Source organism: Camelus bactrianus, chromosome 6 (assembly GCF_048773025.1).
Source record: "Camelus bactrianus isolate YW-2024 breed Bactrian camel chromosome 6, ASM4877302v1, whole genome shotgun sequence".
Taxonomy (NCBI): Eukaryota; Metazoa; Chordata; class Mammalia; order Artiodactyla; family Camelidae; genus Camelus; species Camelus bactrianus.
In genome coordinates this window covers 65,520,506-65,530,547 of record NC_133544.1, presented here as the reverse complement: position 1 = coordinate 65,530,547, position 10,042 = coordinate 65,520,506, and the positions used below count along the sequence as shown (strand labels likewise).

The following is a 10,042-nucleotide window of genomic DNA, read 5'->3' as shown; positions in this document are numbered from 1 at the left end:
AAGCAGTGGCATCATGAATATTGTGTTAATTGTATTAAAGTGCCAACTGGAGCACATGACTAATGCATTTGACCATTTCATTACTGATGATAATTATAAGTAGTGTGGAATGTGATGGATTTTTCTGAATGCTTTGAGAAAGAAATGACAAGCTCAAATCTTAAGTGTTCATTCCAGGTTAGAGTCTGAGAACCAGAAAAATTCAATGGAAGCTCTTAAAGAATATCTTGTTTATTGTAGTTACAGATGTAATCTTGCTGAAATCAGTCACAGAATTTAACATTGCAGAATTACAATTTGGCTTCTGAAGTTAAAGGCATTTCTTAGTAAATAATGGGACTATATTTGGAATTAAACATGCACACAGTTTTTCAAGTTCCAGAGATATATGTATTTTTTACTATAGCAATATAATTCACATACTATAAAATTCATCTGTTTGTTTTATATTCTGAAGAAATCTTTTTTTTTCTGCAGAAATCTTAATTGTCTTGACATTCCATGAAACATTACCAATCAACTACATTGATGTGGTTATTTTAATTGATCTAATGATGAGAAAAAAGCAAGTATTTTGGGTGCCTTAGACATATCTGAACCGATGGTGAGAGATAAACCACCTCAGTAAAGTTTCTAAGAGTACAAAGGTTAGTATCCTGCTGAGCTCTGGTAGTTATTAAATACCTGAATTTGGACCTCAAGTGATTGTATGATCTAAGCTACCTATCTGTTGGGCTGCAGCCTTCTTGGGAGCTTTTCATTGTGATCAGAAACTGGTGCTGTACTCACTGAGGGCAAGGAGAGAAGAAAGAGACAGACCACTCTTAATTGGTTGGTAGCAGGTTGAATAAGCAAGGAAACTTGCATATGAGGCTTGTCTTGAGTGTCTGTGAGATGAGTAGATTTTAGCACCTGCCTGCCAAATCTTAAACATTTACGTAGAGGCCTTAACTGGGCTCAGGCATGTACAAAGCCCAGATAGTCTCAACACCACATTGCTGTCTCAAGGATGTATCCTTGGGGCAACTTCCAGTGCAGGAAAAGCAAGTGGAACACACATTGCAATGGCAGGTGAGAGGATGAAAAGCCTTCAACTGTCTGGATCCACAGTGATGGTCACTTCTTCTTGATGACCTTCCTCAACACCATCAGGAAGTGGATGCTATCTCACTATTCAGACCATTAACTTGAGCTGAAAAAGGAGCATTATGTCATCAAGAGGAAATGGTACATAAGAGATTAGGCTTAAACAGGTCCAGAGGCATAAAGAAGTTGCATTAGCTTATAACTCAATTCCTATAACAACTGCTACTGTCCAGTTGTCTTCTCCCCCTCAACGTACACCTATGGCTACATAGAGAATTCCTTATAACCAGTGGACTGAAAATTTCACATTTGGTCCTGAATCTGCAATTGGTTTTGTATGATATGTTGGCAGAAACTAGAAGTGAAAGTTTGCAGCTGTACAGCCCCAGTTTAGTGAAGTATTATGGTTAAATATTAGTTATGGTTAGTACTGTGATTATGGCTATGAAAAACAGTGATGAGGAGAAATTCTCCCTTTGGGAAGAAATACATGCGGTTGTCCACTTTGGCTAGAAGCATGTATATATACTGATTCATGATAAGTTGCTAGTGGTTTGGTTAGATAGTAAGGGCTTAGGATAAATAGAATTGGGAGACTGGTGGCAAAGAATTCCTGGAGAAGAATTCTGGAAATAGATCTCTCAGAATGGACACAGATTATGAAAAATATGTCTCATGTGAACTGTCACCATAGGGTATCCACAGCAGAGGAAACTTTAGTAATAAGGTAGACAAATGACACGTTCTGTGCGGGTTAACCTCTTTTTCTAGACACCTTCAGGGCTTGCTCAATGGGCTTCTGTTCAAAATGACCAGAGTTGGAGATTAGGTATTGCTAAACATTGCATTTGATCAAGAAATTTATTTTACAGCAAAACAAGTATAGCAATGGGCTTTTGACCATGGAATTTACTGATCATAACATATATTGATCACCAGTGAACAGCTGGTCTAATAGAATGGTGGAATGGCAAACTGAAGACTTCTTCATGGGTATTTTGGGAGATGAGAACTTCATTCTCTGATTCTGGAATCAAGATGTGGAATTGGTAGTAGATCCTCTCAGTTATAGCTAACTCACTCACAAAATGTTTACTCCCTGTCTTCACCACCTTGAGCTCTGCTGGGTGAGAGGTCTTAGCTCTTAAGGAAGGAATGCTTCCACCAGAGTAGATAATATTTTTATTAAATTGGAAATTAAGACTGAATTCTGGCCATTTGAAACTTGGCTAGAGAATGTGTATGACAGTAAGATTCTAGATTAATATCTGTGAGGATGATTATAAAATAAGCCAGAGAGATAAGGAGAATTTTCCTTTCTGGTAAATGTCTAAATAATAACCTTACTTAGCATGGCAGTAAGTGACTAAAATGTTTGAGTTGAGAGCATGTAATACTTTAATTTTGTTGTGGCAAATTACATTACAAAATAATATAAGTTGCATTTTTCATTCTTATGCCCTTCTACTTTTAGATATAGAAAATCCATACAAATAGTACTTAACACTCAGATTTAGTTTTTAAGGACGGACAGAAGTAAAAAGATACTCAATATTCTGGGTAGGAAAAAAGATACTTAAAAAAATACAGTGATGACAGTGCAGAGAATGAATGGGTTTACCCATGAGGATGAACTGAGGCTACAGCCCAAGATAGAGTTAGCCACGTAGTTGACTCTTAGTCCTTTGGTATGATCTGTGTGCAGGAATGTCCTTGATGATGTTTCTCTTGTTCTCAGTTTACACTTTAAAATCAAATTAACTTGCAAATTAGGGTATTTCCAATATTTTTTAAATTGTTAGGTTGATAGAGGTACTCATGTTATTCTTGGCATAATTTATTTTTTCACTCTCGTAGGATATAATTTTCTATTGTGTAGTGTCATTTAATAAGTGAGTAGTTTTGGAAATCAAATTGATCTTTAACACCCTAAGAGAAGAAAAAAATAAGATTCTGTTATCTTAAGGAACTTTCTTTCATATTTCTGAGTCTCAATTTCTTATTCATAATTTGGGAAGAATAATAAACTCATATAAAGTAATACTCATAACATAATGGCATAGAGCAGGCACAGACAGGTAAGTACTTTTTTTTGTTAAAAATTGTTTTAATTTTTTCACTTTTTAAGTTGAAGTATAGCTGATTTACAAATATTGTATTAATTTCAAGTGTACAGCAAAGTGATGCAGCTTCACTTAGCAAAGTGATTCAGTGTATATATATTTCAGATTATTTTCCACTGTAGATTATTACAAGATATTCAGTATAATTCCCTTTGCTATACAGAAAATCCTTGTTGCTTATCTATTTTATGTATAGTAGTTTTTGTCTGTTAATCCCATACTCCTCATTTATTCCTCCCCCCTCCCCTTTCCTCCTTGGTAACCATAAGTTTGTTTTCTATGTCTGTGAGTTTGCCTTTGTTTTGCATTTTGGATTCATTTGTATTATTTTTAAGACTACACATTAGTTGTAGCATGTAATGCTTGTTTTCCTTTGTCTGAGTCACTTAACTTAGCATGATTTTCTCTGCGTTCATCCATGTTGCTGAAAATGGCAATATTTCATTCTTTAATATAGCTGAGTAATATTCCATTGTGTGTGTGTGCGCACACACACTACATCTTAAACCAGTTGTCTGTTGATAGGCACTTGGGTTGTTTCCATGTCTTAGCTATTGTAAATAATACTACTGTGAACATTTGGTGCATGTAGCTTTTCTAACTAGAGTTTTCATATTTTCTGGATATATGCCCAGGAGTGGGATTGCTGGTTTATATGGTAGCTCTATTTTTAGTTTTTTAACTTCATTATTGTTTTTCATAGTGAGTGCACCAATTTACATTCCCACTACCAATGCAGGAAGTTTCCCTTTTCTCCACATCCTTGCCAATGTTTTTCATTTGTGTACTTTTTTTTATAATAGCCACTCTGACAGGTGTGAGGTGATATCTCAATGTGATTTTGATTTGCATTCCCATGATGATTAGTGATATTGAGCATCTTTTCATGTCTCTGTTGGCCATCTGTATGTCTTTGGAGATACGTCTATTTAGGTCTACTGCTGATTTCTTGAGTGGGTTGCTTTTGGTGGGGGGCGGATATTGAGTTCTATGACCTATTTGTATATTCTGGATATTAACCTCTTGTTGTTCACATTGTTTGCAAATATTTTCTTCCAGTCTGTAGGTTGTTTTTTCATTTTGTTTATGTTTTCCCTTCAGGTGCAGAAGCCTTTAACTTTAATTAGGTCCCATTAGTTTATTTTTGCTTTAATTTCTTTTGCCTTGGGAGACTGACCTAGGAAGACATTACTACAATTTGTCAAAGAATGTTTTGCCCATATTCTCTTCATAAAACTCACAAAAGGACTTCTATGGTGTCATGTCTAATATTTAGGTGTTTAAACCATGTTTGAGTTTATTTCTGTGTATAGTAGGAGAAGTCTTCTAATTTCATTGATTTACACCTTTCCTAATGCCACTTGAAGAGACTGTCTTTCTCCACTGTATATTCTTGCCTCCTTTGTCACAGATTAATTTACCATAAGGGTATGTCTTTATTTCTGGGATCTTTATTTTGTTCCATTGACCTGTATGTCTGTTTTTGTACCAATACCATGCTGCTTTTATTACTGTAGCTTTACAATATTGTCTGAAGTCTAGAAGAGTTATGCCTCTCACTTTGTTCTTTTTCCTCAGGATTGCTTTGGCAATTCTGGGTCTTTTGTGGTTACATATAAATTTTAAGATTATTTGTTCTAGTAATGTGAAAAATATGTGTATTTTGATAGGGATCACAGAAAATCTGTAGATTGCTTTGGGTAGTATGGCCATTTTAACAATATTAATTCTTTCAGTCCAAGAGCATGAGGTATCTTTCTATTCCTTTGAATCATTTTCGGTTTCCTTTATAAATGCTTTATAGTTCTCAGTGTACAGGTCTTTCACCTCCTTGGTTAAGTTTATTCTCAGGTATTTTATTCTTTGATGCAATTTTAAGCAGATTTTCTTACTTTCTTTTTCTGAGATTTCCTTGTTAGATAGGGACATTAGTTTTATTCTGCCTTTATTTCTACTTTGTTCCTATAGCAAGAGAAATAAAAGTGATATATGCACCATATTTTTACTTTGGGACTTTTATTGTTGATTCTTATAAATGAATTTTAATCCACTTAATTTGTAATTCTAGAAGTAAATTTTATTTATAATTTTAATTTTTTAGGAATCTGTATTTAATGACAACAGCTTGTTCTTAAATAATACACCATGATCAATACATAGTATGGTATTTGAATGGAAAATCGGCCTTTATGTATAAATTAAAATGTATTTTTTAAATGTTGATTGTATGTTAACCACTGTAATAAGTACTATAATTTCAAGAATTAACAAGGTAAGATATAGCTCCAGCCATTAAGGAGTTTACATTTCAAGACTTTATACAAATGGTTAATTATAATCTAAAGGATAAATATTAGACCTTGAGACCGAGATGACCCAAATAAATATGATTAAGTTTTACATTTTTTCACTTTTATTGAGTTATTGGAAACAAAACAGAGAATAACCTCAGCTGTTATTCTAACCTCCACTATTGTTCCCTATCTACTGTACCACTGTTATTTCATTCCCTCTTTATTTCTCCCCTACTGCTTTTCATTAGTATTTGGGTAAAGTATTACGTTAAATAATAATTCAGTTGCCTCTTGAGAAGAGGTTAAATGAAAGGTTTGAGGGAAGGACTCAGTGTTACAGAGACACTTTCCAAATGGAGTTAGGAGAAAATTCAAGAGAAATTTGTTAAGATGCTGACAATCAGTATGGATGTATTAGTTGGCTGAATGGATTTCAGCTTTCTGATTTAACGTAGTTAAAAGGCATAGGAAAATTGATTAGACAATTCCCTCACAAAGAAGAATCGTTTGTGTTTGAACTTTAGGAAAATATTTCATGGTATTTCATGGTAGTGGTTGATTATTAAATGTTGAAATTTCTTGAATTATATTAATCTTATTCCTGCACTTGGAGACAGGCAAAATATGTAGATATAAATTGAGTGCCTAGAATTCTCAACCTCTTTTATAAGGTCAGTATATTGTCAATTTGAAATGCTTACAGTGAGGTTTCTGGGCATTACATATCTCCATTGGAATGCATGTAGTAGCTTCTGAATCTCTTTATAGCATTTTTTATCTCTTTATTTGTCAGGTTATAAATGGCTGGATTTAGGAGAGGTGTAAAGACAGAGTAAAACACAACAAGAAATTTGTCCACCCAGGTGATGCTGAGTGGCCACACATAGATGAAGATGCAGGGCCCAAAGAAGAGCACCACCACTGTGATGTGGGCAGTGCAGGTAGAGAGGGCCCTGGAAGCACCAGTTTTAGAGCTTTGGCGAACAGCGAGAAGAATATATGTGTAGGGTATCAGCAATACTATAAAGCAGGTTATGGCTAGAAGCCCACTGTCAGCATTCATCAATACTCCCAAGTTATAGGAATCTATGCAGGCAAGCTTGATTATCAGTGATACATCACAGAAGAAGCTGTCAATTTCCCTGGGGCCACAGAATGGCAGTCGCATAATCACAACCATTTGACTCATGGCATGCACAAAGCCAATGGTCCAGGAAGTCGCCACGAGCCCAATGCACTTTTGCAGGTTCATAATGGTCGAATAGTGGAGTGGCTTGCAGATGGCCACGTAGTGGTCATAGGCCATTACCACCAATAGCACCATCTCACCTCCTCCAACAAAATGCACAAAGAGGACCTGGCACATGCAGCCTCCAAAGGAAGTAGTCTTGTTCTCCCTGACAAAGTCTGTAATCATCTTAGGGGTGGTGACTGAAGAAAGCCACGTGTCAACAAAGGACAGGTTGACCAACAAGAAGTACGTGGGGGAATGCAGGTGGGCGTCAATGATGACTAAGACCATGATGGCAATATTTTCAGATACAATGATCAGGTAAAGCATAAAAAATATCAATAGGAGTAAGACCTGCATATCCCAGCAAAGTCCCAGAAGCACTACAGACAGATTTCCTTTATCCATTTTATTCAGTGTGTCCTCTAAAATAACCTACAGAGAAGGATAGACTGTTAGTCTCACAAGTGATGGGAAAGGGCACTTAACTTTTTAAAATTCAGTTGAAATTCTATCTCAGTGAAGTTTAAATTTCATTGAAAATTAGCACCTGTATTTGAAAGTGCTAAAAGTTAATTAGCACTTTTTTTGTCAAGATAAACCTTTCCAGTATTAATTTTCTGTAATTAATTTTGTACCTGTTAAAAATAGAGACATAGAAGATAGCTAATAGCAAAAGCAGAATTTCAACTGTGCTTGAGTGCAGAAATTGCTAAAAGGTGAATGTGTACATTGCTGAGGAACAGTTTACCAATAAGAAATCATAACTACTTTTAAAATCAGTTTTGAAGTTGTTAATATTTTATAATACTGGTAGACTATATTACTTGATTAAAATTAATCAATATTTGGGATAACTTGTAGAGTAATGTGGACTTTTAAATTAGTCAAATCTGGTCTGAACTCTATTACTTGTTGACCTTGTGAGCTTGACTTAAATATTTCTGTTTCCATTTCCTCATCTGTATAAAGAGAATACTCAATATAATAGACTTGTCTTCAAGCCAGAAAATATACAGAAAGCAATGAAAGTTTTCTGGTACTCAGTGCATGAATAATAAATATTAGATATTTCTTTATTCATTAAAATGCAACTTCAAGCTCTGCAGTTCCCAGAGCTTACTGGCAACAATCTTAGTTAACGGCCACACATCTTCTGTAAGTACAGTATATGGAATCAATTTTCTTTAAAACACGTACTGCTTATATTTTTTCTAAATTAATAAGCAGATGCTTAGCAGCCCTATAGGATGTAGGTGGGAGGGAAATAGCAGACTTGCTTCTTGCTTTCCATGCGCTTAGCACCTTTTTCACCTTTCACATCTGCTTTTGTCTAGGAGGGGTTTAATATTTTAAGAAACCTACAAGAGGCAATAGCACATTTTCTTAAAGTACCTTTGGAATCTTGTAACTCTGGGTGAATTTTCACAAAAGGAGGTACTGATAACTTTGGGATTAGGGACATTGAAAAGTTAGAGAAAGACAAATAGAGGTTTTTTTTTTTTTTTTTGAGTATTAAAATATAGCCACACATTTTTCATTCCGGTCTAGATGCAATGTCCTTCTATTAATTTTTAAATAAGAGTAATCCTGAAACTGTGAGATTATCAACATTTATAATTGTACAAAGAGAAACTTGGACTTGAGAAAATTTAATAGATTGCCTGAGCTATACACTGGTAAGTTATACAGAGATACTCTACCTTCCTTTCTCTACCCAAAGCTGGCTTCCTTTTTTCCTCAGGTTATGAGTTTTAATACTATTAAATCCTATTAATCCTACAGTAACTGAGTTTCATATCACTTCTCACTGGATATCTATTATTTTATTTCTATCTCTATGCTAAATGTTATCTTATTATGCATTACTCGCTCTGATATAAAATACTTTATCTTCTTAAATTGTAAGGCAAGAATCATTTAGCAGGATAGCTGGGAGTTGCTAATTATCAGGTAGCTGTGATAATAATCAAAGAACCATGATCTCCTGAGGTAGACCTGGGAGCATCTCTGAGGCACAGCATTATGGTGGTGTGTACACTGTTGTTAAAGAGACCATAGAAATTCCAGTAGAATAGAATAGGAGCAGAAAACCCATAAATTATCTCTTTAAAGGTTAGAAGCTAAACAAGGCATAATCATCTTCAACCATAGGCATGCATGAAACAGAGGCATATAAATATTAAAAAAATTATTTTTAAGAAGAGAGTCACAGAGAATATGAGATAACTTACTATACACAAGTTTTCTCTAGGACCGGATAAATTTTACTCTCTCTTCTGATAGATGCTTGAGATAACATCCACTGTTGGGTAGAGACAGTATCTATGGAAGAAGTTTCCGTCAGCTTGATATATATTCATCACTGGAGGGAATCCCTTGTGTGAAGTTTTCCTATTTTCTGTTTTGGGCAGAACAAGAATCATGAAAATAATTTACATTGGACATCTCTTGGGGACTTCTTTGTTAAGAGTAATAATTTTTGCATATTCTGAAAATCAGAAAAGGGAGACAAGCAAAATCGTATGTAAAGCAGCTAAGTATTAAACATCAGTGAAGTTTTAAATTGTTTTTCATTTAACCTGTAAGTACTAAGAAGATGTCTTCTGCAGTCTTAATCTCTAACTAGATCTAAATAATCAGATTCAATTAAGGTTTAGTTCCAGTTTCTAGAGCAGTCATATCCTAACCAGTGTGATATACAACCACCAAAAGAAAACCCTGCCATGAATGGCATGCTCTACTGCACGTCTAATGTTCTATAAACAGACAGGTAATCTTGATTGGCTGACTGATTTCTTTCAACATTATCTATGATTATTTGAGGTCCTGATAGGCAGTGAGTGTCAAATTATTAAGATATCTTTAGATTAAAAAAAGAACATTGATGTTAGAGTAAAATACATTCATTTTGGCCTTTTAGATTTTTAAAATAACTTTACTGTGGTGTAATCAACATATAACAAACCACATGTATTTAAAGTGGTCAATGTCCAAAATATATAAATAGCTCATACAACTCAACATCAAAATAAGAAACAACCCAGTTTAAATTTAACAGAAGAAATGAGTAGACATTTCTCCAAAGATGACATGCAGATGGCCAATGGGCACATGAAAAGATGCTAATCAGGGAAAAGATGCACATGAAAATTGCTAATCAGGGAAATGCAAATCAAAATCACAATGAGATACTACCTCACACTTGTCAGAGTGGCTATCATCAAAAAGTACACAAATTGCTTGCAGGAATGCAGAAAAAAGGGAACCCTCATACTCTGTTGGTAGGAAAATAAATTGGGGCAGCC

General features: G+C 34.8%; 1 protein-coding gene across 1 annotated transcript; it reads right to left on the bottom strand.

Annotated features, from left to right (window-relative positions):
- Positions 1-6,221: 6,221 nt before the first annotated feature.
- Positions 6,222-7,145, bottom strand: LOC105076140 (olfactory receptor 4K14-like). The gene has a single exon (XM_010964156.3). It carries the CDS (start codon positions 7,140-7,142, stop codon positions 6,222-6,224), a length of 921 nt encoding a protein of 306 aa, XP_010962458.2. The 5' UTR covers positions 7,143-7,145.
- Positions 7,146-10,042: the final 2,897 nt, after the last annotated feature.